Genomic DNA, 26,168 nt, shown 5'->3' on the forward strand with positions numbered 1-26,168 from the left:
TTAAGAAAGGGTAGTTGTGTATGATGATCGGCTTTGTATCAGCACAGATAGTAGCATCGTGATCCTCGTTTGTCAGACCATCATATGTGGTCTTCACTGTAATACGGATCTTTTCCGTTTTAGAAATCTTCGATGGGCCTTCCAGAGATACACTTATACAAGGGGTTCCAGGGCTGTAAAAGAGTATCAGTCACGGGAAAGACGAAAATTACCTTGGAGGGTTTCTCACATTCGTTCCGATTTCTCCACCCGAGGATCGTCGGGTTCAAAGTCCGAACGTTCTTCCACCTCTACGCAGGTAAAAGAACAGCAGGCTCCCCCCGGGATGACAACAGGGGGTAGTCCCGAGTTAACCCCAATTTCTTGATCCCAATGCTCACGTAAGGTGCCCCAAGCCCACAAGGCATATTCAGCTCCCGGCCAGAATAGCTCATACCTCTCACCAGCGACCACGTGGTCCCAGAAGGGACACGGGTGGCCTATGTTTCTTCGGAGAGTTTGGCCAGGCAGGAGTTCTTCCGTCTCAACTTCGTATCCTGTAAGCTTGAAGGTCTGGGGAGGTGGCGATTTGGGCGTTCCCTCAACCATTTTCAGACCGTCTGGCGTGTGTTGAAAGAGCATGAAGCCAGAAGGACCCCATCCATCACGCACGACATTCCAGCGGAAGATACAAGGCTTGTCACAGTCATCTTCTGCTCGACGGATAGTGATAATAAACCCTCTCGGTTTATCTAGTGATATGACTGAACTAGTAGGCTCAACCTCCATAGATAGTCTGGGCGTATTTGGACTAGGAGATTTGTTAGTTTGGAACAATGGGCAGGCAGGGAGAATCTCACGGTCTATCATGTTCAAAGAATCTGATATTTGATTCAAGCTCAGGATTCATGGCAGGTTAAACGAAAGGTAAGGGGAAAGTAGGGAAGGTAAGAAGAATTAGGAAAAGAAAGAGATGGGGGAAGATAGAGGGGGGGAGAGAGAGACTCGTTACCCGTTGAACTAGTATTTACTTATGTGGGGTGGTGTATGGTAGAACCCTTTCTCAGTGATCTTTTATTCTAAATGTTGGCTAGCACATGTCAAACAGCGGATCACATTTACTGATGGAAAATGGCAAAACATGAGTTAGAATAATTTATGATCTATATCCTAACAGTCAAAAAAGAATCACTGACAGAGTCTATATAAGCTCAAATCAAGTTGATATATATATCACCCTAAAAGCGGCTGTCTTTCTTCTTCCTCCGCATATCTTATCTATTACAAAGACAACCACAACAAAATTCCTTACCCCAGAGCAAAGACTGCATCGTTAACAGCGATAAACCTGACCATATAGTACTATATATTGATAATCAGAATAATTAAGTGTCCACCATCTAGGTATAGATCCTATAGCGCAACAACTCTGGGAACCTAGGAAATAGCTGAGATTATAAAAGCCGCTATCTGAAGCTTAAGTCCCGTTAAAATTTAAGTTTATGAGGGCATACGGGCTTATTTTATTATTCCTATAATAAAAGGTATAGTCGTAAGAAATAACAGGAGAATAACAGCATATAGGCCCTAGAAGAGAATAATTGGGTCTCGCTTATACTCAGGGCAATTCGGATAGTATGGAGGACAGAAGATATCTATCACTGCGTCTGCTATCACAGGGACTATAGATAGAATAAGAAAGCCGGAATAAATAAATATTATCAGAGCTTTGCGAAGGCGACTAGTGGGTTTATAGGAGAGGTTGAGCCCCAATCTGGATATTTTAGTCAGTCTCTAGTCAGTTTTTGATTACCAAGAAGGAATGTTTTAAGCTCACAGGATGTTCCACAATGCCCATACGCCCAACACCTGGACAAAATTGACCCAGTCAAATGCATTACGTGGATGGTGAGTCCAGTAGCCTGTCTCAATAGGGAGATTGATAGTATAAAAGAAAACAAAAAGTAGATGCTCCGTGGAACAAATAGCATTGAAAAGTAGGTAGCACAATGAAATATCTCTAGTACCCTTGTCTAGCCACGCGTGACATATATGAGGGACGAAGGAGGTGAAGACCAAAGCAAGGACAATACTAGTTGTCCGTTAGCTTTTCCTGGAAAATGCATTATTCTAGCTCCCGAGAGGAGTACCCACAAACTGATAATGACTAGCAGCATCTTGTGCGGTTACTATGAGGACTCGGAAGTAATAAGGTCAATAAACATGAAAATAATGAAATGAAAGGTAAGAGAGGTGGGCGTATAATGAAGAAAGATGGAGCATGGGCTAAAAAAAAAAGTAAATCAACAAGTACTTATCTCGGACAAAGAGCCGGAGCTACAGTGAAATGAATACTAGTGTATTCGATCAGGTATAAATGTGGCTTTAAATCATACCTAATTTGTCCAAACAAATAAGATAGACTAACCTGATAGGGTAAGTGCTTCCAATAGCCTAGGAGTCAATATACCTAAGGTACCTGGTCCTGTTAACTACCACCAAGAAGATATTATGACACTCGGTATAGATAAAGCTAAACGCAACGCTTCTTTCCTAACAATCTCTTATTATCAGCTTTAAGTACTGGTCTTGCTTATAAATACTGTCCGCAGCAGCGATACATCCCACCCGGCGCCCTTAATGTCCTCCCTCCTGAACGGTGCCCCTCTAGCATCCACTGACGACTGTCCAACGAACAATCCCGCCACACTATCCGATGTCCGGGCTGTCCTGGCGGCGCTGCATGAGCGCGAATCTAAAGTTACAGCTCGGCTGGATGCCTTGCTGGAGACGCAATCGAACCTAAGCCGCGAGCTGAGGAGGCTGGATTTGTTGGGAGCGGGATTGGGATCCGCTCCTACGTGCACCATTGGGAACAAGATGCTCGCTGGCGCGGCGGATACAGCCAGACGTTTAAGTTATCGTGTGAAGGCGCTGGATCTGGAGAAGATGAGGGTTGAAGACACCCTTGGGGTTGTGGAGCAGGTTGCTGAGCTCAAGGCTTGTGTTCATGGTGTCGTGGGCTCCATGGGAGCTCCCCAGGATTGGGAGGCTGCGGCGGGGTATATTTCGCGGGCGAATAAAGTGCCCGAGGAGGTTATAAAAGGAGGATTTGCGTCGGATATCGTGCCGAGCGTTGAGATACCGGATCCACCTTGGGTGACGCTCGAGATTGCGAAGGAAAGCCTTTGCAACTTGTTCGTACGAGAATTCGAGGAAGCAGTCAAAGAAGGGGATACTGTTAAGGTGACGAGGTATTTCAAGCTGTTCCCGCCTATTGGGAGGGATGACACCGGCCTCGATGTCTACGGACGTTATGTCTGCCAGGGCGCCGCTGACGCGGCTCGCGAGAGGTTGAGGAATGCGCCGACGACCGCGGCTCAAAAGGAGGAAACAGGGTTGTTTTATGTGAATGCTCTTATAAAATTATTCGAGCATATCGCACAGATTGTAGAGGGCCATGGAAAACTGGTTGAGCAGTATTACGGGGCGGGAAAGATGGTCAATGTCATTGAGCGCTTGCAAATGGAGGCTGATGTTCAGGGAGGCATTATACTCGATTCGTGGAACAATGCCAGGGACGTGGAGAGATGGGTGAGGGACATAAAGTGTTATCCCTCTTCCCTTCTTGTTCAGAATTCCCTCCCGCTACCGAGAAGTGGTACGCCCAGGACGAATTCTCCGACTACGGGGCGAGGAGCAAATAATATGAGAAATAGCAAAGATGAAGGCGTGAATTCGAAGGAGGTGGAACGCCTTCTTAATGAAATTGCAGCTATGCTTGGCACATGGTCATTTTATGTGCGGTTTATAACCCGGAAATGCAGAGTAAGTCCCACGAATATAACAACCTAGCCTGTCTAAAGCACTCATTATCAAATAGGATCTCCTTGACTTCAACAGCAATGCAGCCGCTATACCTGACGTCCTCGCAAAATCCAACCTCATCCGCAAAATATCCGCGAAACTCATAACCCCATACAATACCATGACGACGTTCTTTTTCTGCCGCTCCATGGAAAGAGCTTTCCAGATAGATGAGTACCCTTCGGGTCTCTCCCTTGACCTGAACAAACCCATCAATGCCAATTCCCCATTCATAATCCTAGCCGTCGACGACGTCTTCTTCATCGTCAATACCATAATCCGAAAGTCCCTAGCTACCTCACAGAAGGAGATTTTCGCCCATGTTATAACGACAATAGGCCGCTTTCTGGGCTCCGATTTTGTCGGCATAATCCGGCGCAAGATGCGCGACGAAACATATCCCAAGCCCCTTATTCAGGGCGGTTTCCCACCTGAAGACAAGATCATCTCGTTCATCGTATTGATCAACAGCCTGGACATGGCAAACGAATACCTTACCCGTATTGTCTCTACAAACCTGGGCGTCAACCTCGACCTCGAAAACTCCCTTACTAAATCATCTCCCATTCACGATGCCTTTCCCGTGATCAAAGACGCGTCGTTTATCGCCGACTCACTGTCTAACCTCCTTAAATCATTCACTGCCAAGACTACAGAGCTATTGAACGAGGGCTTACAAGCTCTCTTCAACAACGTCGTCAAACTCAGACTCCGTCGACTCATTTCCGACACATTTCGGGATGCAGATTACTCTCTCACCGAGGAAGAATTCGGCGACCTTGCCGCAGACGATGATGAAGGCAAAGGATCCTCAGACCACGTGGCCCGCATATTCGAGAATGGATGGGATCAACTTATGCGGCCAATTGCTCGGATCATGACTAGTAAGACATTTACCCTCCTGCTCGACATCACAGCACGATATCTTGCCAATAACGTCCTGGAGAAGAGGGTCTGGAGCCACGCTAAACGGATGAGCGCATTTGGCGCTGTCCGTATGGAGAGGGATTTCTTCAATATCGCTAATGTGGTGACGAGGGAGGATTTCTCTGTTAGAGAGGTGTTTGCAAAGGTCTCGCAGATTCTTATGGTGGTGAATATGGAGGAGGAGGAGTGGGATGAGGTGAACAATGAGGACGGCGGCGAGGATGGTATTTTGTGGGTGTTGACCAGGGAGGAGAGAGCTAGAGCTAGGGCGTTAGTGAGGGGGTAATGACAGTTGAGACGAAAATCAAGGTGATGTGATATACAATATATATATCACCCTAAAAGCGCCTGTCTTTCTCCTTGCATCCGCACGTCTAATCTACCGCAAAGATAACAGCCAATAGTATACCCCACCGAAGCTTATCATATGGACCCCCTGTGTCCACAACAGGATTAGTCCAAGTTGGTATAAGTCTAGAACGAGCTGGCTAGGTAGATACTTGGAGAACTGGGGTTCCCCATAATTACCTGCGGAGGAACATCATCACTATCGAAGGTCTATTTTCTCCGCAAAAAGGATCTGGCGACTGTATACCATTATATTGTTTTATATATTGCTGCTTCCTAATAACTATCACTTTGGAGTAATGGGCAAAAACCAGTGGACGGAAATAAAGCAGCTGGTAACGAATATTTGAGACATGTAATGGATAGGTAACAACTGAGAAAATACAGGGCTGTTTGTCGGTGCACAAAGCAAACGCCAGGTGTGATCTGTCAATCATCTGTTTGCAGCAGATTCTCTGTATGCTAAAGATAAATATAGATGGAAGCCCCCTCAGACGTAGAAACAATTCAAACTGTTCAGGCAAGACTATCCTTCCATGCTGTGCAATATTCGACAATATTCCCGGTCCGCGAGGTAGATGCTCAGAATCAGATGAGATATTGCTTCAGAGAAATATATTCCCAATCCATCAATCCATACTGACTTGAAAACGGCATATTACAGAAATCATGAAAGACAGTACCAATGCCCTATGAAGTGGGTATCCCGCTTGAAATAAGATCATGGTTCTTTAGAGCGGGAATTGCCTTATGTTCCGTCCATTCAGTGCATTTCATCAACGGCTTCCGAGGTTCCCCAGGCTCGTAGAATGTCAGAGGATTCCAAGACTTGACTGGCTCTGTTCTCATGGTCTTAGAGTTGAACGCCTTCTGCTTTGGAGGAGGAGGGACATTTTTGAGAATCTCGTCCCAGGCGTGAGGATACGTCGATGCCGCGGTGTAACCGATAAGCTCTTTGGAGTAGAGACTCTCCGATCTGTCAGGATTGGGGTATGGCTTTGACTCATAGTGCATGCCGCTGACGATGTCGCCAGTGACGTGGTGCTTGATGCCGCTGCCAGGCCCTTGAGCGTTTGTCTCGACGAAAATGACAGTGTGATACCGGCGAGGTGGCATATCGGGATCCTGCATGGCGAGATTGGACTTCACTTTGTAAACTTTGTATGACATATTGAAGTTGGAGAAATTTCGCAATTCTAGTGTAGGGAAACCAAATAAAGACTACCAGTGAGCGGGAGCTGAACGCGAGAAGAAATGCTGATGAAGAAGATGAGTAGATTCTGCCAACTAGGTATGGATGGCACATCTCAGCTCTTTAATACTTCTCTGCCCACCAGAGAAATAAGCACTATAGGGACGATCACAGCAGTAAAGGAAAAGGTGATTGTAATCGATGTGCAGCATGGAAGCTTTGTCGATTATTCTTTACCAATCAATCTATCTAAGAAGAAGACGTGAAGGTCGAAGTATATGCATCGGTTAATACTTGTTCCGGCCCGCTACTGTAAGTACTGTACGTTAATGTCGCCTATCAACACGGTGAAGCTGATGAACTTTCAAACTTACTTCCACCTTAAGCAGGAGCTCCTATTTGTCTTGTAATGGGCTCAGACTATCGTCGACAGAATGTCACTAGGGTCTATTCCAGCTCTCCCTTGGTTTCGCGATGAGCATGAACTGCCGCGCCGGCTTCCAACGATAGAGGAGATCGAAGCAGCTTCCACAGAATTTCCCTGCATATTCGATTCAAGTTCTCGACGGGTTATCCGTATCGACGAAGTTTTCGTTGTCAAATATGGACCTGCAGTCTTTGAGAATGAAGGTCACGCATTGCTAGCTATAGAGAAGACACAGAGCATCCCTGCTCCTCGTCTCTATGCCATGTATCGACAAGATGAGAAGCTGTATATCATCATGGAGTACATACCCGGTCACCGTCTTAGTGACATATGGCCATCGTTGTCGGAAACTGGAAAATTAACCATCGCGAACCACCTGCGCGAGATATTCGACAAGTTACGGGCTCTCCCGTCGCCTGGGACTTTCGGCGGTGTTCTGGGGGGGCCACTTCCGCACCGCTACTTTTTCTCCTACGAGAAAGACCCCTATATTACCGGACCCTTCAACACAGAGGATGATGTCTATCGCGCTCTTGTCTTTAAATCTAAGAAGAATTGGGATATGTGTGCGCGACGGGCTTACGTGGCAGAGCTCTTCGATCGCCACCGGCAGGATATGTTGAGCGGTCATAATAGCGTATTCACGCACGCAGATTTTCAGCGGAAAAACATCCTTGTTCGAGAGCGGTACGATTCGTCCAGCAGCATCGATGGCAGCGATTCGAAGAGATCGTTCGAAGTCGCTGCTGTTCTAGATTGGGAATTTGCAGGCTGGTATCCCAGCCATTGGGAATACTCGCGATGTTTCACTTATTTTGACTGGTCAGATGATTGGCTTGAGAAAATGGAAAGAATCCTTAATCCATGTGTACCCCAGGCTGCACTGATGAGGTTAGTAGGACAGGATCTAAACCAATTTTAGCGTTGCGGAATTAGCTATCCACTCCAGATAGAATAAAATAAACATCAAAATAAACCAGGAGATGATAAGAAGAAAACCTAGTACCGCTGGGTATCCAAGAATGTTCAATTCCCATACAACAGAGTGCAATACAGCTTCGTTCCGTTTATTGGGGATGGGATAAGGTGGACCGTTCTGACGTCTGGTTGACAACCGCTGAGGACTGGGATGAATGGCTTGGTGATGTCCCTCAATAGTGTCATCCAAGCTGCGGTCCTTGATGCGAACAACCTGGTTGGCAGAAATGTCACTCGCTTCGTCGACGTGGATCCCAGTTTCGAGGGCCACCGCTGGTGTGAACCGGGCGTGAAAGAGCCAGATCCCAGTGACACAAGTACTGCCTTTTTCCTCAGCAGTTGGCCGGACGTTCTAGAGGAAGACACGATTTCGACATGGGTATGGTTATTGATATCTGTTAAAGCCGTTGTGTTCACTTTAGTGACAAGAGCTCAACAGCTCTTACCCCCTTTGAGTTCGATGTCGTTGCAGATGACCCGGATTCGTTATGAGAACTGAACTTTGTCAGCCACCCGAATGTGTTGGTAAGAGGGTCCCCGAACAATCGCCTGTTTCTAATGCAGGTCCACAGGTAGTGCGGGATATGACGAAGATGCATTTGTTTCACCTTGTAAGTATGCACCATCTCCTGCAGGGAGAATTCATCATATGCCTTTCAAAACTAGAGATTCGAGACCACCTTTAGACAGAGCTAGATGCGTCCGCTTTTGCGCTCTAGAGGAATAAAAAAAGTACACAATGATGGCTGCTGAATTATGATGGCAGACGCGCGTACGGTGTAGACGAACAGTGGCTGACGCAATCGTTGCTTGGTAAGGATATTACGACAGACCTAGAATAGTCCGCTTTGTAGCAATATACCTCATGTAGAGAAGTAGAAGACATTTTATCAGTCGAATGCGATCGATCTGCCTGGGCTAGAACGGATACAGTAGAATCATGCCTCCTAGAGCGATGTGATAAAGAAAGGCCACGCGAGAAGTGGGCTGGAATCAGTCACGCACGCAGAGCACGCTCACCATGTCTCAGGTCTTTCCTGCATGGGTGGCGTTGCGGGCCGTCGGATCGCAGGTATAATCTCGATGAAGCGGATCTCGAGCAGTCCCTCACGGGACGAGCAGGACCCTTGCCGGCCAGGATTGTGGTGGCATCCGTTTCAGAATAGTGTACGTCCGTAGATAGAGAACAGACCGGCCGCCGGGCCACCGGAGACAGCACTCGAAGAGTGTGGTGTACAGCCTGGAAGGCAAGCTCGATATTAAAAGGGCCGCAGGGTAGATAGAGGTTGAAACCAGGTTCTTGTCAGTCCCTGCCTCTACCGGGTGCCCTGAGCTTCACATCTCTCGTGGTCGACGAGAATATCTATCGATTGTTATCATCTGCAGTCTCCCACACTTGGATGACCGCGATTCCCAATATTCCTCCGCAATTGTTTTCTGGCATCCTGTGGATCTGCGGTACGTATCTATTTAGATTTTCCTCTATTATTTTTATTTTGATTTTGTGTTTTTTTGTGCCGCTCGATCAGCATCGACGTGGACCAGAATTGGCCGATCATGGGACTTGTTGTAAATCCGGGGTGACGGGCAGGCCAAGTCCCACCAGTTCACCCTGAATTTTGAAACCACAAGCCACTGGCTGCTTTTTGAATTATCTATTCCTTTGGTCGCCTCTCAGGACCGTCCGATCCGCCAGGATATTATTATTATTGTGTTCCCAATTCCCATGGTGCATGGTTCCATTTCACTGCCTCTGGTTCTGCGGGTTTGTCAGCTTCCTTCGTCCTCGGATGGTCGGCCCGTTTGTAGCCAGCTGCATGCATGTCATAGAGAGGATATCCTTGGCTGGTATGTATTATTATTATTATGAATATGTGCCAATGTGGTGACTTGATCCATCCTATCCGATCATCCGGTCTCCGTCTTGCGATCGGATGTATGTTGGCGGACCAACCACAGGCAGGGGAGCTGTCTGACCTCGTTGCTGGGGATAGCAATGGACATCATCTTGCTGGTCAGGCGGAGATATTGTGCCGTCTTTGAGCCATTTTTGATACTGTGCCTATGCACGAGGACGGGATCATCTCATAGCCTAGTTGACTGCGATCTAGTGTGCGTATGGTGCTGATGATAATAATAACAATACGACCTGCTGTCATTGACTCTGTCGGATGCCTTGGACCGTTGGACGCCACTTTGAGCTTTCCGCATCAGTTTTCTCCTCTTTCTCCCCTTCTGCTACGCCATTTGCCCTGACTAGATAGTGGCGCCTCCATCCGTTGTACCATATGCTGACTATCTACTGGCTGAGTGTCAGTGTCGATATCGCCTGCGAACACCGCCCGATAAGGCCACCTGTCACACAGACTCACAGCATCGTGACTCGAGAAATCGAGAATTCAGGCGGAGTGGTTTTCATCTCCATCTGCTTTCCACTGGCATCGCACTGGCTTGAGTGAGTTTCTTCTGCTGTCATTTCTTCCATTTTCTCTTCCATGCTGTTCCCTGTTCCCTTGCGTTCCCGTGGAAAGAGTTTCCGCCCATCTCCACCGCATGGTTGGCAGCGCAGCCACCGTATCGAGTGTTTCCGGGGTATTCACTCTCTGGCTGGCAGTTTGCCGTATTCGAGGTGAATAATACCAAGATACGTGTAACCATACGGTATGCGCCGGCACGGGACTAAGGCAACTAAGGCAACTAAGGCGGCTCCATGACGACATGAGGCAGAACTGGTGCCAATAATAATAATTAATTATTCTGGCTCAATCCAGAAGCCAAACAGCCAGACGATTATCCCGAATGCCAACTTACTGAATCGAGCATAGGATCGAAATCCTCTCTCCACGGCGGAGATCCACCGTCTTCGCTGGGAAAAAACGGCGGTGGTGGGGAGGATCCGAGGATGGATAAAACAATCAAAGCGTCCAGCACCACCGCTCCCTCCTCCTATTCCTCCCTCTCCTCGGCGTATCCTTCTTCGATCAGCTCGGTTTCGCCTCCGCGACTCAGTAGTGCCAGTAAGTACTTAGACGATCCCTCTGTTGTTGTTTACTTGCGTATGATTATTATTGTCTCCCAACCCCTCTTTCTCTGCACTGCAGGAGCCAAGTCATCCTATCTCCTGTCGACCCTTCCCATCATGCATATCTCTGCAATAATGGAAATCCGCTGGACGATGGGGAATGCTCTTGTCCTGCTGCGGGCATTCCTTTGCTAACCACTTTCTCCACTGCTAGCACATCTCGTGTCTCCCCCACGTCGACAGCATTCATCGGATCGACTGAAACGCCAGGCCCGCGAACAGCTTGAGGGCTTGATAAAGAAGCACGGCCATCCCACCATCGTCTGCTCGTCCTCGTCTTTACGGAGCTTGACTTCAACTTCGCCTCCTGGACGTCCATCCTATCTGCCATCTCCCGAACTTTGTCCGGCTACGACCACCGTTGACGCGGACGACGATACTCTCGGTATTGATTCCGCAGGCACTCGTCCGATTCCCATCCCCAAGGCGGCTTCCACCCGCGAGCTGGACGACGTCCCTGTCACTCCGTTGACCGGCCGCTTCGACGAAGTACATTTCCTCTACGCGCAGCAGTGTCCACGCCGCAAAGACCAGAAACTATCCACCAAGAAGCGCACCCGGAGACCTCGAGTCTCCTCGCGAGTGAAGTCCGACCACAAGATGCACAGTGGCGGTTCGACCCAACTGTACGCACCCGCTACCATGGCGCAGTCCGGTCGCCCGATGTCTTCCCAGAACTCCTCCAAAGGTGCCTCCGGCGTCCCGCTGAGTCTCCCTCGGTTCCATCCGGCTGTCTATCAGTCCTCGACAGGAGCTCATAGCACGGCTTCGCGACCGTCATCTCCCCACCAACAGAGACCGCAGGCATACCGGATGTCGTCTGGTTCTCGAGACACCCTCCGTCAATACCGGGAACTGATCACCAATGGCGTCCTCTCCCGGAATGCTCAAGGAGTCATCACCACCAAGCCGGCGGCTCCCCGTCTCGATCCGCTCGGTAGCCCGGGACCAGTGACGCCGCTGGTACTCGAGGAAGGAGACAGCTACCTCAGCGCGGGCGCGGCTAATGGCTCAGAGCAGTCCGGCTCGATGAAGACGCTCGCTCCGTCTCCCGAATTGGTCGAGAAGCTGATTCAGAGAGAAAACGAGCGAATCCGGCTCCAGAAGCAGCGACAGGAGCTCAAGGGCCGGTGAGCTGATTGCGATCTGAAAAATTATCTCCTAGTGTCGTCCGGATTGGACGGCTATCTGCAAAGTATTAAAATATACCCGCAGTATCGGATATTGAGAAGGCATCAGCACCTTCGTATTCCACTGCACGGAGCGTCGCATCATCTTCTTGACCGCTCGTCTCCGACCCCAAAATAGAGCGCTGTGAACCCAGCCGCAGTGTCTTCTTTTATTCTTAACCTCGCAGCTTCATCACGCTTCTTTCATCTTGCATTTTCGGCGTCTCAATGGGCCGTGTTGTATACCACCGGCATCGATCAGACTGATCGTTCTTCTCTGCTTGCAATATATCTATACCCCAGTGTTTCTGCGACGTGTCTATTTGCCGTCGTGTATATGTTTGTACGATATCTTTTGGCTCATTGCCAGCCATACATGCCTACAGAGTGGCTCTGAGCGTCAATCGGATTGTATTACCGTGCAGTCTGCTTCCTCTGCAATTATGCCGTAGACTTGTAGTGAGTATTATTATTATAGATCCCCGTAACTAGGTACATAGTTATGCGACTTGTGCACAATTATTCTGCGTGGTGCAGAAGAAGCTTCTTGCCTTTCCATCTGGACTCCACTTCCGGAGGGCAGCCCTCGCTCCCCGAACTTTGCGGGGCGGAGCGAAAACGAAGAGCGACGCAGCTCGAGTCATCGACCCCCCACCGGAGCCCTGGTCGATAGAAGAATGCGTCTAGGGCTCGGATGGATAATTAATAATAACTGTCGTCTCAATTATTTCTCTTCGTTCGTCCTCTCTCTTTTCTACCACGATTCAAGGCAGTCTTTCACGATATCCGTCGCTGAACGGTGCCGGAACTCTATTATTTCACGATAGCTCCGACCCCGGACATCAGATCGTCAAAGCGTCAGTTGTCGCGATATCGGATCACTTTTCGCCCTCGAACCAGCGCAGGAGTCCTGTGGGGAGTTGGCGGTGGTCTCGGTTGCGCAGGGATCGAGATCAATTCGAATAGACGTCGAAAAGATACCTGCTCAGGCCAAAGGTTAGACAGACTGGGTGCGATCGCAGATATATCGTCTGCTGTACGGTTCCCATGAGTTCCACCAAGGCGACCGTCAGTCCTTCGACGGGCGCGACGGAGCAGCCATTGATTCATGAGAGTGGTAGTGGAAATGCTGCGCCAGAGACGCAGAGCTCCAAGCGCGATTATAAAGGGTTCGTGGCGGGTGTGTTTTCGGGAATTACCAAGTTGAGTGGTGAGTGTTCTTTCGTTTCTTTCTCATGGTTTCAATTGCTTTGTCGCTTTGGAACTGTATCGCTAACGTTTCTTGGATATTACTAGTGGGCCATCCGTATGTTCTCCCTCCTGGATATGCTTCTTGTTCTTGGACGAAAGCGAGGCAAGCAACTTCTAATCGCGTTGACAGGTTCGATACGATCAAAGTCCGGTTACAGACGACGAAAGATGCGCACTTCAGAGGACCGGTGGACTGTCTCATGCAGACGCTACGGAAAGAGGGTGTAGCTGGGTTATATAAGGGCGCGACACCACCGCTGGTCGGATGGATGGTCATGGACTCTGTGTGAGTGAGCTCGTGTCTGAGACGCGCGATCTTTGTGGGAAGCTTGATCTGTCCAGCTGAGGCTGACTGCTATAACTTAGTATGCTCGGTTCTCTCACGCTCTACCGACGATTGCTCCTCGAGAACGTCTTCTCGAATCCAAAAATACGCGCGATGACACCATTCAGTAAAAGCCAGCAGGATCTGACTACATTGCCTACTTTCGGACAGGGCATAGCGGGTATAATGTCCGGGGCTACTGTCAGCTTTGTCGCTGCGCCTGTGGAACACGTAAAGGCTCGGTTACAGATCCAATATGCAGCAGATAAGAGCAAAAGACTCTACAGTGGGCCAATTGATTGCTGTCGGAAGATCGTATGTCCCCCGAAACAGCTCATCCGAGTGAGAGATGCGTCGACTGTCGACTGACCTATTTTGCAGCTCCGCACACACGGTATTAGCGGTCTCTATCGCGGTCTCTGCGCAACGATGTTCTTCCGCTCTTTCTTCTTCTTCTGGTGGGGTTCCTACGACATCCTCACCCGGCTCATGAATGAGAAGACAAACCTATCCGCTCCCGTCATCAACTTCTGGGCTGGCGGTATATCGGCGCAGATCTTCTGGGTCGTGGCCTACCCGTCCGACGTGGTCAAGCAGCGTATCATGACGGATCCGCTAGGCGGCGCGTTGAACGACGGACAGAGGCGATTCCGTCATTGGAAAGACGCCGCAGTGGCAGTGGCACAGGAGAGGGGATGGAGAGGATACTGGCGAGGATTCGTGCCGTGTTTCCTCAGAGCGTTCCCGGCGAACGCGATGGCCCTTGTGGCTTTTGAGGGTGTGATGCGATGGCTGCCGTGATAGCATAGTCGTTGTTATTTTATTTTATTCATGTTAATAGATGTAGACTGTATATTAGCGATATGATGTGGATATCTCGACCTTCTTTCAGGTCCTGCAGAATAGAAATGAAACTGAAGCCTTGTGCTTATAGAAGTCAAGATATGGTCTATAGTCCTCCGTGTTCTGTTCTCCTGTCGCATGTCTCGTAACCAAGAAACTGGACCCGCGCTTATGTTTCAGAAACATTCTCCATGGATAACATCTGTTTCTATGGGAATGTACAGTGATTATTTATTGCAGAGACAAGTCAACAGTTTCTGCAGGAACGCCGTGCAGGAAAGACAGGAGCATATAATACACATATCAAACAGCAGCTGCCATAAAAGACCCGACTGTATAATTAGCAGTCAAACTATCCGATCTCATCGACTGTGGCGTCTGTGGCGGCGGGCGATCTCCCATCCGCATTCGGACAGCCTGGAACTTCACCTCCGGCGCGTGGGTCTGAGAACGGGCTTGTCTGTGATCGAGAAGAGTAAATATTCCATTCCTTTCTTTCTCCCATTGCTGGTCTTGGAGCATCCCCGTCTGCGACTCTATTTTCTTCCTTTTCCGGTGTTTTGATCACGCTATGTTCGGGCCAGAGTCGACGTCTGAACGTGCCAGGTAATCGTCATCTCGCCCGCCGCGGAACGGGCCAGAGAAGCTGTGATTGAAAAACATCTTTCTGCGAACCTCTCACTCCTTGACATCTACGCTTCCCTCGAAGGGATCCTGACCGGCCACCATGGCCGTCACACGCTCCATACGGCGGACAAGTCCCGTCACCCTCGTCCTGGCCGCCGTGCTCTCGTTCGGGTTCCTGTTCTTCCTCCTGTCGCCGTCATCATCCTCCTCGACTGCGACGTCGACAAAATCGCGACAAGACGATGCGGCCGACCACCCTCTCTCACCACCCACAAAGCCGTTCCTGAAGAATCAGGAATATCGAAGCAATGGACAGCGGGCGCCCCCGCCAGTCGTACACTACCATATGAACAATCTGACGTCGACGGCGGATCCCCTAGCGAACGGGGAGCGTGTGCTCATCTTGACGCCTCTGGCCCGGTTTTATCAGGAATACTGGGATAATCTCGTGCGCCTGTCGTATCCGCATGAACTGATCTCGTTGGGGTTCATCATCCCCAAGACGAAGGAGGGCAATGCCGCTACCAGCGCATTGCAGGCTGCCATTGCGGCCACACAGTCCGGCCCGATTGATGACCGTTTCGCCAGCGTGTCGATCCTCCGACAGGACTTTGACCCTCCCATCGCCTCGCAGGATGAGAAGGAACGACACAAGATGGAGAACCAGAAGATCCGTCGCGAGTCGATGAGTCGTGCGCGCAACAGTCTTCTTTTCACGACGCTGGGACCGAGTACGTCCTGGGTGCTCTGGCTTGATGCGGATATCGTCGAGACGCCCCCGACTCTGATCCAGGATATGGCCTCACACAACAAGGCGGTGATTGTTCCCAACTGCTTCCAGCGATATTACAACGACGAGAAGAAGAAAATGGATGTTCGCCCCTACGACTACAACTCGTGGCGCGATAGCGATACTGCCCAGCAACTCGCGGAAAAGATGGGGCCCGATGAAATCCTGCTGGAGGGCTATGCGGAGATGCCGACTTATCGAACATTGATGGCCTACTTAGCGGACACGAGTGACGAACGCAAGCAGAACAAGGTCATTCCGCTGGACGGTGTGGGTGGAACAGCGCTGTTGGTAAAGGCGGAAGTGCACCGAGATGGCGCCATGTTCCCTCCGTTCCCTTTTTATCATATGGTTGAGACGGAGGGTTTTGCCAAGATGGCTCGAAGACTCGGCTACGAGTGTTTCGGGTTGCCCAACTACTTCGTATGTCTCCCTGGCCCTTTTCGATTTCTGAACTAGGTAACTAACTGACACCGAACCAGGTATATCATTATAACGAGTGAAGCGAAGTAAAACTCTAGAAATATTTTCTGTTTTCTTATAAGCACCACGGAGGCGTTCCAATTTTGTTTATATACTTCAAGCTTTATGCGCGCTGTGCGCTATTCCTTTTGCCCATCTGGGTCATATTCGCTTCATCTTTCCACTTCATGAGTGAAATGTGTTGGTATTAGACTTTCCTTTCTTTTGTCGTATCTTATCCGGATCGGATACGTGTAGTTTTGATTGTTCCAGTAGTGATGTATCATGCCGGGGGTCCATTTATGGTTTCACAGGATCTAGAAGAAGAAAAACAGGAAATAAAACCACCCTCCAACATACATGGAGCCAGCTCCAATCAATTCTAAACATTCGTAAACGAAAACCCCCCAAAAGAGAAAAATTATTCCAAAATCCTCAACCCCCCCTCTGAAATCCTCCTCATCACCTTCCTCGCCCATCTCACCTCCCTCGCAAAACTCTCATACCCCTTCATCGTATCAATCACAATCCCCAGCGGCGCAGGAAGGATTATCGGTCCTAGACCCAGCATCTCTTCTTGCATGCAGTATTCGACGGATTGACATACGTTGCGGGCCATGGATGCGAAGTCTCTTCTGTGATCGAGGGGTGGGAGGTGGGTTATTAGGAATGTTAGATTGTTAGTGTCAGTATCGTTGGTGTTAGAGTTAGCAGCAGATGTAGGAGGAGTATTAGTGTTGTGGTCTTCACGTTCGTGTTCGTTGTTGGAATTGGGATCGATGATGGTTTCTTTAAGGGCGTAAATGAGTCCGTATAGCTGATACAGACCAGACCAGAGCATGGTGAGCGTAGCCCAGTATAAAATGATTGTTCGAGCGGTTCCGAGATTCGGGAAGTGGAGGGATATTGGGAATAGTGATATATTATTCCAAGCATCATCATCATCGTCGTCGTCATCGGCATAATCATTATCAGTATCACGTTGACCCTTCCTGTAGATACGGGGTTTTGCGAATTCCGGCCAATACAACGGACCCAACGACGATTTCTCAAACTGTTCATAAAACGTAGCTAGATCCGCATCCAACTCCCAGCATGAGTGGACGATGCTGAGTGCAATGCGGAGTTTTTCTAGTGGTTCTGCGCCGTCCAGACGGTCGACGGCTTGGAATGTCGCAGGGCCACGAACGAAGAGGTCGAAGAATTGGTCGAATTCAGTCTTGGGGATGTTTATCCATGGGATGCTGGTCCATGTGGAGGAAGAGATGTATGAGGGCGAGTGGTGGTGCATGTCTTGTAGGGTCTGTGGTTGGTGTCAGCAGGATAGAAGAATTCTATATGATACCTGGAGGGAAGATGCTTTGGCGAAATAGGAAAGTGAAGTGAACTCACAGCATGGACTCTAAAGGCTAGAAAAACATGATGTCCTAACCCCCCAATGTGCGCCTCTGGTCCTCTTAACCTCACTAGTGTTCCTAAGCCGTTACAATGGCTCATATACCCGCTTTTATCCCCCGAGGGACATTCCATCATCTCATACATCGCCAGTGCCATACACGCAGCTAGGGTTTCGTCTCGATACATCAGTCCTGGGTCCCAGAGGGCTTTCTGCAGCTGGCGCAGCGCGGAGGTGTAGAGTCGTAGACTTTCTCTGGTGAGGATAGGATCGTTGTTCAATCTACCTAGTTTGGATGTTGCCAGAGCCAAGGTTGATGTTTCCAGTGCCTCGGTGGGAGAAGCCAGCTCGGGGATGAGTGCTAGCCATGGCGTTCCGAGTGATTGGAGTTGTGAGGGCGGTATGTGGCTGCGTAGATAAGCGTTGAAGAGTTGCTTGCGGTAGGTGACGTGGAGTAAGCTTCGGTTTGATTCGAGAGTAGATATTTGGTTTCTTGTTCGCGGAGAGGATCTTCTCCCACGGGTATGAGTCGAGAAGAAGGTGATGTTTGATTCTTGATATGGGCTCGTTGTCGAGCGAGAAACGGGAGTAGTTGATGCCCCAGGACCATTTATTGAGGTCTCATAGTGTGTCTCTTGAGTTCCTTGATGGAAGATGAAAATGCGTTTGCGCTGATACCCCGTACAGACGCGGTTTGACTTGATGCATTGCGAACATTGAGGCCGTTGCAAGTCGCACTGGGAAGCATTAGCCAAACTGCAAGAAAAGGCACTTCTTTCATCAAAATTGGAGGATACATACCGCCACCTTCCTTTTCCTGCATGTATTGCAGGCTTTCGACTTTCCCGCAACGCCAACCATCGTCTAGATATGTGACCCTCGACTACTTAGTCAACGTACTTGCTGCACGTTCAGTGGTGATCAACCAGGGCAAATGTGATTCATTTCTCAGAGTACGCCCGAAAGAGATCCATCTTGCGACAAGCCACTGTTAGATAAAGAACTGAAAACTCCCCTGAGGCTCTATCATGCACTACCCCATGTCTCCTCCGCGGTTTGGCATCCAGACCATGATCGAGCAGCGCAAGGCGAAATTGGCCTCGTATTTTCCCCTGATGAGATCGTGAGCTTTTATTGGCTTCGATGTGAATATCCCCCACTAATTCCCCTATTAGGATGCAACTTGCGAATATGCGGGGCGCGCCAGCCACATCGTCTCTTTTAGTGATCCAATCATCTTTGGGAACCACAACCTTAAATGGTATGCGCTATCTCAGCAGTCTGAGATAGTTATAGATCCCATCGAAGTTTTTCAGAACAGGTCGGAGGATCTAGAGGGATTTTCTAAGGCTTACTGTAAAGAGAAGCAATTCTCGAGAATTGAACGAGGCTGAGATTTGACTTGCCCCGAGACCCACGATGGCGTGCATGTCGTTTCACGTATAAGTTAGGTATATAGATGATGTCCAGCATCTTTGCGAGTCTCTAGAAGTAGCCATTTTCCGAGTTCAATATTCTCGCTTCCCATCTGGCCACCATGTTGCAGGATCGCTCTAAAGTCGGAATTGCTTTAATCATATTCTACATCCCAGCTGTAATATTAGCAGCCTACCTTCTCTTTCGTCGCCATGGCAGGCCGCGACTGGGGTGGTATCTCTTGACTGCCTTCTCGTCAGGTATGAGATGATTCGAAACTGGGAGAATCAAACTGATACAGTTCTTAGTTCGATTTGCTAGCGGAATAGTCATGATCGTTTTTGAGAATAATCCAACCGTTGGCCTCACCATTGCGACCATCATCCTACTTTCAGTGGGCGTTGTGCCGCTTATCCTTGCTACCCTTGGCCTGTTGAGAGTCGCGTAAGTATCCAAGAGCATCGGAGCCATCTATTATTCATTCCTAAGATGAAATTGTCTGATTCCGCCACAGATTCAGTTTGGACTTTGAGCAAAAACACCTAGTCCACCGTCTCGCCATCTTCGTACGAATCATTTTTGGTGTCGCCATTGCCCTTCTCATCGCTGGGAGCGTCCTGGTCGGAAACTACAAGTCTCCAAGCTCCGTTCGCCACGGAGATGGACTAGTCAAGGCCGGAAATATCCTCCTGGTCGCCATCCTGGCTGCTCTGATCATGCTTCAGGCTTATATCTGGAGACAGAGAAGAGGCATTTCGAGAGCTAGCATGACAGTAAGTCGCCCTCCAAATCAGTCACAACCGAACCTCTTACTAACATGATTGATAGATCGTTAAAGGAAGCGCATCCGCGATGCCGTTCCTGATTGTGCGAGTCGCGTATGCTTTGCTGTCTGTATTTTCAACAAGCCAAAAATGGAATAACCTGACGGGATCCATTGCTGCTTTTGTGTGCATGGGATTACTGATGGAATATGTGGTAGTTGGTATTTATATCGGTGTTGGGATTTCGATTCCGCCTGTCGGAAAGGATAAATTGAGGGATGGCGATGCTCATGTTGTGCTGACTGCATAGGTCTGTATTTGGTCATGTGGAGAAATACATGGCTTTCTTCACCGTTGTTTTAGAGTACCTAAGTACCTACCTGGGTAGGTATATATAGGTAGTCCTCGATTAAATTTCAATTGCAGTGCCCTTATTGGGGACTAACGTGTTGTTTAAACTACCTAATCTTTATGGTAATGATGTATACCTGGTAAACTTAAGAAGGCGGTCAGTACAGCAGAATTGTCGAGTACATCTCAGCACATCGACTTTGATTCTTTTTTTCTTCTCCAGTTTGGGTATTCGAAACCGCCTAAATGGGTACATAGATAATCACTCTACCACTGACCTGGTATATCATTCACGGGGCTTCCGCCATACATCACTGCGGCTGCCTGCTATAGAAGTCTACGGAATAATCCATTAACTTTACCTACCCCACTAGCATAAATACTCGGTCCAAAACCTTGCTGCAGCTGAAGATTGTAGGAACCCCATACCAGTCGACCAAAAAGGAAATCTCCTTGTTAGACTCCCCGGGTCTAACAAATATATTTATCCAGAATATCCTCTCAATATGGCTGTTGACAGAGAGTCCCTCCCAGAGTCAGGCGACCTCAGCCAGGGTTTCTTTTATAGAATTAAAAGAGATATACAATCAGCAACCGAATGTATGGAACTGAGGTTTGACAATATCCCAGTAGAAGATGGAAGTCTACTGGTAGACTCGCTCTCACAAGACCCAGACATTGAAAGACATAGACCAAGGTAATAATACCCCCAGAAGCGCAAGAAATTTGTGATCTGTCTAACTGACAATACTCATTAGATTCAGCTATAATTCTTATACTCAAGTCCTGCACATCCTTATCATGCCAACAGAAGTACACGACACTCACCAGGACTGGATTGAGGATGAGCGCATTGATATGATGGCTACGGGGTTCCTGAGCTACGCCGAGGGGAAAATCCTCAAGACACGAGTGGGGACAAGTAAGCCTTTAATCTTATACGCTTCTCTTCTCCATGGTATAACTAACGTTGGATGTATAGCCCTTAGTGCTTTTCAGGGGAGATACGCTGGTTCGCGCAAGGAACCAGACCTAATGCTGCGATATGATTCAGACCCGCTTCCGAGTTTTGTAATCGAGAGCGGCTGGTCTGAATCCTTACCACGTCTTCGTTCCGATATGCGTCTTTGGCTTGTCGGGGGACAGCCAGAAGTCCAGATTGTGATTATATTGAATTGGAAAGATTTCCGACACCACAATCCAACGTATCAAAGGAATATTCGAGGTCTAGGAGAGAGACTCAGAAAATGTCCCTCACCTAAAGCAAAATGGGGTAAGTGATTAATCTAGCTATCTAGTGAATATTCAAGAATCAGACTGATAAAAAAACAATAGCTGATCTTCCCAATTCCAGAAAATCCAGACATACAAACAATCCCTATAACCCGCGCTCAACTCTCTGGTCCAGCTCACCTTCTGCCAGGAACGAAGGCCAGTGATATATGGCACTTGCGCGTGGATAATTTGCGCGCTTGGGCTACTGAAGCGGTAAGGTGCATGGGTTATGAACCCGTATGAGTTGTTCACTCTTTCCTTACATTCGCTAGTCTTCTTTTCAAGCGTTATATTATTGATATTTGAGCTAGATTGAAATTTGATACGTATGGTACGTGCAGGGCGGAGGTACCCAAGGATATCAAACATTACACAGATAGCAGGATCTTCTGCGCGCTAAACAATGATGACGATAATCTCCGCCAGGTATCTGAAAAGCTATAAAGAAAATCTATAGAACTTATCAAGAGACTATCAGGAGAAACTGAATGGATGGAAGCTTTATACAGCGCAATTAACGACCTAGTTAAAACCTGCGGGGCTTACTTAAGATAGTATGTAATTAAGGTCTGTCCCTGGTATCATTTAACATTTGTTGACTTCTAGTGCTAACTTCTTGGTAGGATTGGCGCGAAGACCTGAAGCCTCCAGTGAACAGCCCTCTGCCCATAATCTCCCGAAAACGAAACCCGTCACTTAACAGTATTCGATTTGATCGGCAAATAAAAATGTCCTCCGCTGGTATGATGTCATTGCATTTTACTATTCAGGACTAGTGTCATGTTTAAGCTATCTTTAGCGTATTGACTACTTACTGTATGTACTTCCTCTCAGGGGAGTATAGAATGGATTACCATAATCTTATACGCCTGGTGGGCTTCAGGGGATATTCCAGGACTGGTTTGCGCTATTTATGTTAAAATAGGAGGTTTTAATTTCAGCGAGACATGAATAGAAAAAGTAGACTCCGAGTGGTTTTTATTGTCGTTATCTTCAGAATCCCAAAATATCAGAATCTTCCTTGCTAGAACGGACTTTACATCTGAAATTATCTCTATCCTTCACCCGTCTAAAATGCATCTCGACAATAATGGGAAGCTAGCCATTGTGCAACTTATCTACTATAGTCCCGCCTTGATTGCAAGTATTCTCGTTACGAGAAAACAAGGCTTCAGCTACGCTGCAGGATGGCATTATCTGATCGTGCTCTCTGTGCTGCGAATAGTTGGAAACATCCTGCAGATTGTGGCTGAAAGCCAATCGACACCGAACCTGGAGCTGACTATTACGGCGGCTACGATAGCAGGGGTGGGTTTGTCGCCATTGACGCTGGCTACGATGGGTATTCTTCGTCGGATGTATGTGTACCTCTCGCTGTTGTTACTAGTACGAAGAAGTCTGCTCTTTGCTAGTATGTTATTTCTGACGGATTTATGGTTCTAGAAATATGCGCATGACCCCGGAATTCGTTTCGCTTCGAGTATTTCGCATAATGTACATCTTCCCCGCGCTGGCTATCGTGTTACTCTCCGCGAGAGGGTCGAAGATCAGCTCCCTCCAAGCTAGTACTCGAAAGACCGGGCTCGCGCTTCTCAAGGCGGGCGCTGTGCTATTTCTCGTGACGGCAGTGTTCCTATGTTTCGTCTCGGCGGCATTTTTAGCTAGGAAATCACGCATTAGGTGCGAAGATAGGAAACTCATGTCTGCTGTTGTTGGGAGTTTGCCGTTTCTGGTTGTGAGGGTTCTGTATTCGGTTTTTGTGGAGTTTAATTATGATGATCAGGACAGTATTTTCAGTCCGATGGCAGGTGATATTTGGGCTCGTGTATTTATGGAAGCGTTGGAAGAGTGGGTTATAGTGGCGCTGTATTTGGTGGCTGGTTATGCGTCTCCTCGAGTGGAGAAAAGTTAAAGATGTGAGCGTTTATAATTCTTGATGGTATGATCAGGGATTATATCGCGGTCTGTTTTCTCGTGTCAATTTGTTGAGTAATGGTTTGTTGGTTAGACAGTGGATAGTGGCTTTGTACCCAACGGCTCGAAGCTCTCAGTGGGGGACATTGCTGCTACGGCAATACTTTCACGTTGCAGTCATCATCACAGCGCACCATGCAGCTGGAAATCCAGAGCACTGCAATAGAATATGCGCATAGCTCGATTTGAATCTATCGAGCTTATTCGAGTCACTGGACTCATTCACACTCTCAAGCAGCTAATTAAACTGTCCAGCAGATGTGCATTGAGTGGAAAGTCATCGGAAGATGCTTGAAAGTTCTCACTGTAGAGATCATTAATAGCCGTCATCACCCATGCCTTCGAGTCATTCTCATCAAAGGCGACAGCTGCGACAAGCGGAAGCAACATGTACGACGAAAAGTATGGAGGAAAAGAACGCGCGTAGTCATAGGACATGTATATCCGTCGAACATATATCTGAGCACTCGTTTGCGGTGTCGTTGGATATGGGCTGCATGTGTATATCAAACCCTGTACCACAAGCGAAAAAGTCCAGTGTAAGACGTAAAGCATAGCAGTGGATCGATCTCGAAAGCTGAAACTCTCATCGACTATGCTAGGGAATCTGACGGATGGGACGGTGGTCGCAGTGATCCCTTGAGAAAGTAGGTCCTCGACTACGCATCCAATCCGGTTCAAAATGACATGGTAGCTGTCAAGTCGTGATTTTAGATGACCTGGCAATTTAGAATGACCATTCGCTCTCTTCAGAGCACGAAAATCACGCAATGTTCCCGGTAGAGTTGTCATGCCTTCGAAAATCTGGCATAAGAACAGGTCGAATTGATTGATGTGTCGGATAGAGGTAGGACAAAATATCTCCCTCCATTTTTCACTTTCCAGATAGCACCCTTGACCTCGGAATAAGGAAGACATAATCTGCGGAATTCTGTTAAAACAGGATTCTGTTTGTTCTGCGAGGTCAGACTCACATTCGCCGCCCAGTGGGAAATTACCAGTTGCTGCTCAAACCCAGTCCTATGTCGCCCTGGTCCTCTGTACTCGATGATTTTCGATACTCCTTCGTGGTGGCTCAAAACTCCTAATCTGCTGCGAGGAAAGAGAGATCCGTATAAACCGAGCAGCATCGCCGCGCACAGTGTGTCTGTTGACGAAGCCTGCTGAGGTATTGAAAGGCATTCCCGAAGGCTACGTAAAGCTCTTCCATAAGCACGTATCGTTTCTATTGAATCTGGTCTTCCTGCGTAACACGTGCTGAAGACTGCCACGGCATCATCGAGAGCACTGTTGGTGCCTACTAGACGGACAATATCTGGTAGGTAGGTGGCATATGCCTCGAGACCTTGTCCAGTCACATCGTACTTGATCAAGACACCTAGAAACCCAGACGAAAGCCATTCCTGGTGCGACATGGATAACTGAGCAGGAAGGGGCTGTAAGGCTGCAGGTTTCGAATGAGGCAAGTCACCATGAACAGGTGGCTTTCCGGTTCTTGACCTCTCTCTCAAGGCCCTCATCATCCTTCCCTCTTCCCAGGATAAACGACGACGTCGTTCGCTGACCACATGTGCGCGAACACGCGATTTTGCTGCATTTCTTTCCGAAAAGTCAATCCATTCCAGGGTCTGCTTGTACTCATCACGACCCATTGTTCCGAGTGTCGAAAGATTGAGTATTCGAACCGATCCTCGATGCTATCGAAGGTAGAACCGCTAGGTCTACTGTTCTTTGTGGTCATTCCATCGGAATAGAGAGGGTCGTCTGATGTTGGTTATATATAATGCACGTGTCCTCTGTAACATGGAAGAAACGACTGAGAATCTTCTGACAAAAACTAGCCAATCCAGCAATAATGTCGAATCCAAGCAGAGATAATGTAGATTGAACGGGCTACTGCGATATTGGAGACCAGCAAATAGAAAAAAAGAGAAAAGAACAAAGAAAAAAATAATTGCCCTGGACGGATCCAGGACAAAAAAGAAATCGGAATGGGGTGAACCGGGATCGAACCGGTGACCTTCAGATTGACTGGCTGAAGTGAACTTCAGTCTGACGCGCTCCCAACTACGCCACCGCCCCATCTGATTGGTAGTTGTCTCACAGGATAGATTTATCAATAGGCCTTTTCAATAATCCCTAATATTCCCTTGCTCCGTCGTCTTATTTCCATCTGCTCACATGCATACTGGCAGATTTTACATCCACAGTTATCTAGCCTCTATATATTCCACTCATTTCAGTGCAATTACGGTGACACTCGTTCCACAAAGGTCTAATCCAAGGAATCCATCGTATTTTCTACGTTTACTTCTTTGCTAACCTGGTACTTAGACCAGCCGAAAGCTTGAAGCTGCCGTTTGCGGATGACGTGCAACCTCAACGTCTTCCCCACGAGGAACCTATCCATTGTTAGGTTCTCCATTGTTGTACAGACCACTATTCCATCCGCGAGCGGCCATCGATGCAGAGGACCCTACATCAACTATAATGCTGGATTGACAGGCACATTCTCGTTCCTGTCCAGCTCTGCCAAGCGACTGGCTCTGAATTCTCCTAGGCGGGACGATCCCGTCTGTCTGGCATGCAGATCCACGTTTTCATCTCGATAACCTCTCCAACGAGGCATGTTGCAATGATGACAGTGCCGAAGCGACGCTCTGACTAGAGATCTCGCAATAATTCCACGGTCAAATTAGCCTATAACAACGGATTATCATCAACA

General features: G+C 48.2%; 15 protein-coding genes and 1 non-coding gene across 16 annotated transcripts; 9 read left to right on the plus strand and 7 right to left on the minus strand.

The window, feature by feature from the left end:
- Nucleotides 1-56: 56 nt before the first annotated feature.
- On the minus strand, nucleotides 57-1,106 carry C8Q69DRAFT_292041 (hypothetical protein). The gene has a single exon (XM_028627028.1). The coding sequence runs from the start codon at nucleotides 847-849 to the stop codon at nucleotides 226-228; it is 624 nt and encodes a 207-aa protein (XP_028484068.1). The 5' UTR covers nucleotides 850-1,106; the 3' UTR covers nucleotides 57-225.
- A 361-nt stretch (nucleotides 1,107-1,467) lies between these two features.
- Nucleotides 1,468-2,302, minus strand: C8Q69DRAFT_470137 (hypothetical protein). Its single transcript, XM_028630817.1, has 3 exons — nucleotides 2,134-2,302; nucleotides 1,817-2,071; nucleotides 1,468-1,753 (listed from the first exon to the last, which is right to left on the minus strand). Exons 1-3 carry the CDS (start codon nucleotides 2,154-2,156, stop codon nucleotides 1,567-1,569), a joined length of 465 nt encoding a protein of 154 aa, XP_028484069.1. The 5' UTR covers nucleotides 2,157-2,302; the 3' UTR covers nucleotides 1,468-1,566.
- A 178-nt stretch (nucleotides 2,303-2,480) lies between these two features.
- C8Q69DRAFT_470138 (COG4 transport protein-domain-containing protein) lies at nucleotides 2,481-5,363 on the plus strand. The gene is made up of 2 exons (XM_028630818.1): nucleotides 2,481-3,807; nucleotides 3,863-5,363. Exons 1-2 carry the CDS (start codon nucleotides 2,620-2,622, stop codon nucleotides 5,057-5,059), a joined length of 2,385 nt encoding a protein of 794 aa, XP_028484070.1. The 5' UTR covers nucleotides 2,481-2,619; the 3' UTR covers nucleotides 5,060-5,363.
- Nucleotides 5,364-5,684: 321 nt separating this feature from the next.
- Nucleotides 5,685-6,712, minus strand: C8Q69DRAFT_292164 (hypothetical protein). The gene is made up of 2 exons (XM_028627033.1): nucleotides 6,688-6,712; nucleotides 5,685-6,623 (listed from the first exon to the last, which is right to left on the minus strand). Exon 2 carries the CDS (start codon nucleotides 6,289-6,291, stop codon nucleotides 5,812-5,814), a length of 480 nt encoding a protein of 159 aa, XP_028484071.1. The 5' UTR covers nucleotides 6,292-6,623; nucleotides 6,688-6,712; the 3' UTR covers nucleotides 5,685-5,811.
- On the plus strand, nucleotides 6,520-7,839 carry C8Q69DRAFT_292378 (phosphotransferase family protein). Its single transcript, XM_028627035.1, has one exon. It carries the CDS (start codon nucleotides 6,748-6,750, stop codon nucleotides 7,660-7,662), a length of 915 nt encoding a protein of 304 aa, XP_028484072.1. The 5' UTR covers nucleotides 6,520-6,747; the 3' UTR covers nucleotides 7,663-7,839.
- C8Q69DRAFT_470158 (hypothetical protein) lies at nucleotides 7,626-8,466 on the plus strand. The gene is made up of 2 exons (XM_028630819.1): nucleotides 7,626-8,213; nucleotides 8,262-8,466. The coding sequence occupies exons 1-2, from the start codon at nucleotides 7,870-7,872 to the stop codon at nucleotides 8,275-8,277; spliced, it is 360 nt and encodes a 119-aa protein (XP_028484073.1). The 5' UTR covers nucleotides 7,626-7,869; the 3' UTR covers nucleotides 8,278-8,466.
- A 1,473-nt stretch (nucleotides 8,467-9,939) lies between these two features.
- On the minus strand, nucleotides 9,940-10,529 carry C8Q69DRAFT_292075 (hypothetical protein). Its single transcript, XM_028627030.1, has one exon. It carries the CDS (start codon nucleotides 10,436-10,438, stop codon nucleotides 10,118-10,120), a length of 321 nt encoding a protein of 106 aa, XP_028484074.1. The 5' UTR covers nucleotides 10,439-10,529; the 3' UTR covers nucleotides 9,940-10,117.
- On the plus strand, nucleotides 10,526-12,404 carry C8Q69DRAFT_292448 (hypothetical protein). Its single transcript, XM_028627036.1, has 2 exons — nucleotides 10,526-10,735; nucleotides 10,955-12,404. Exons 1-2 carry the CDS (start codon nucleotides 10,621-10,623, stop codon nucleotides 11,932-11,934), a joined length of 1,095 nt encoding a protein of 364 aa, XP_028484075.1. The 5' UTR covers nucleotides 10,526-10,620; the 3' UTR covers nucleotides 11,935-12,404.
- Nucleotides 12,405-13,016: 612 nt separating this feature from the next.
- On the plus strand, nucleotides 13,017-14,346 carry C8Q69DRAFT_507806 (carrier protein YMC2; the record flags this gene model as incomplete). Its single annotated transcript, XM_028632919.1, has 5 exons — nucleotides 13,017-13,179; nucleotides 13,266-13,275; nucleotides 13,351-13,506; nucleotides 13,587-13,860; nucleotides 13,927-14,346. The coding sequence occupies 5 exons, from the start codon at nucleotides 13,017-13,019 to the stop codon at nucleotides 14,344-14,346; spliced, it is 1,023 nt and encodes a 340-aa protein (XP_028484076.1).
- Nucleotides 14,347-14,756: 410 nt separating this feature from the next.
- Nucleotides 14,757-16,624, plus strand: C8Q69DRAFT_292130 (Anp1-domain-containing protein). Its single transcript, XM_028627032.1, has 3 exons — nucleotides 14,757-14,863; nucleotides 14,995-16,228; nucleotides 16,288-16,624. The coding sequence occupies exons 2-3, from the start codon at nucleotides 15,116-15,118 to the stop codon at nucleotides 16,306-16,308; spliced, it is 1,134 nt and encodes a 377-aa protein (XP_028484077.1). The 5' UTR covers nucleotides 14,757-14,863; nucleotides 14,995-15,115; the 3' UTR covers nucleotides 16,309-16,624.
- On the minus strand, nucleotides 16,477-18,721 carry C8Q69DRAFT_292067 (hypothetical protein). Its single transcript, XM_028627029.1, has 3 exons — nucleotides 18,465-18,721; nucleotides 17,660-18,400; nucleotides 16,477-17,570 (listed from the first exon to the last, which is right to left on the minus strand). The coding sequence occupies exons 1-3, from the start codon at nucleotides 18,522-18,524 to the stop codon at nucleotides 16,689-16,691; spliced, it is 1,683 nt and encodes a 560-aa protein (XP_028484078.1). The 5' UTR covers nucleotides 18,525-18,721; the 3' UTR covers nucleotides 16,477-16,688.
- Nucleotides 18,722-19,027: 306 nt separating this feature from the next.
- Nucleotides 19,028-20,292, plus strand: C8Q69DRAFT_499204 (hypothetical protein). The gene is made up of 4 exons (XM_028632317.1): nucleotides 19,028-19,339; nucleotides 19,388-19,523; nucleotides 19,594-19,852; nucleotides 19,908-20,292. Exons 1-4 carry the CDS (start codon nucleotides 19,201-19,203, stop codon nucleotides 20,151-20,153), a joined length of 780 nt encoding a protein of 259 aa, XP_028484079.1. The 5' UTR covers nucleotides 19,028-19,200; the 3' UTR covers nucleotides 20,154-20,292.
- A 344-nt stretch (nucleotides 20,293-20,636) lies between these two features.
- C8Q69DRAFT_521800 (hypothetical protein) lies at nucleotides 20,637-22,394 on the plus strand. The gene is made up of 6 exons (XM_028633524.1): nucleotides 20,637-20,891; nucleotides 20,953-21,116; nucleotides 21,177-21,467; nucleotides 21,549-21,687; nucleotides 21,781-21,800; nucleotides 22,093-22,394. The coding sequence occupies exons 1-6, from the start codon at nucleotides 20,701-20,703 to the stop codon at nucleotides 22,167-22,169; spliced, it is 882 nt and encodes a 293-aa protein (XP_028484080.1). The 5' UTR covers nucleotides 20,637-20,700; the 3' UTR covers nucleotides 22,170-22,394.
- A 149-nt stretch (nucleotides 22,395-22,543) lies between these two features.
- Nucleotides 22,544-23,381, plus strand: C8Q69DRAFT_507811 (hypothetical protein; the record flags this gene model as incomplete). The annotated part of the gene is made up of 2 exons (XM_028632920.1): nucleotides 22,544-22,827; nucleotides 22,913-23,381. 2 exons carry the CDS (start codon nucleotides 22,544-22,546, stop codon nucleotides 23,379-23,381), a joined length of 753 nt encoding a protein of 250 aa, XP_028484081.1.
- A 284-nt stretch (nucleotides 23,382-23,665) lies between these two features.
- C8Q69DRAFT_507812 (hypothetical protein) lies at nucleotides 23,666-25,095 on the minus strand (the record flags this gene model as incomplete). The annotated part of the gene is made up of 2 exons (XM_028632921.1): nucleotides 23,666-24,364; nucleotides 24,418-25,095. 2 exons carry the CDS (start codon nucleotides 25,093-25,095, stop codon nucleotides 23,666-23,668), a joined length of 1,377 nt encoding a protein of 458 aa, XP_028484082.1.
- A 340-nt stretch (nucleotides 25,096-25,435) lies between these two features.
- On the minus strand, nucleotides 25,436-25,525 carry C8Q69DRAFT_t95. The gene has a single exon. It is a non-coding gene; the product is annotated as a tRNA-Phe (tRNA).
- Between the last annotated feature and the right edge of the window lie 643 nt (nucleotides 25,526-26,168).

This window comes from Paecilomyces variotii (assembly GCF_004022145.1).
Source record: "Paecilomyces variotii strain CBS 101075 chromosome Unknown C8Q69scaffold_7, whole genome shotgun sequence".
Lineage (NCBI taxonomy): Eukaryota > Fungi > Ascomycota > Eurotiomycetes > Eurotiales > Thermoascaceae > Paecilomyces > Paecilomyces variotii.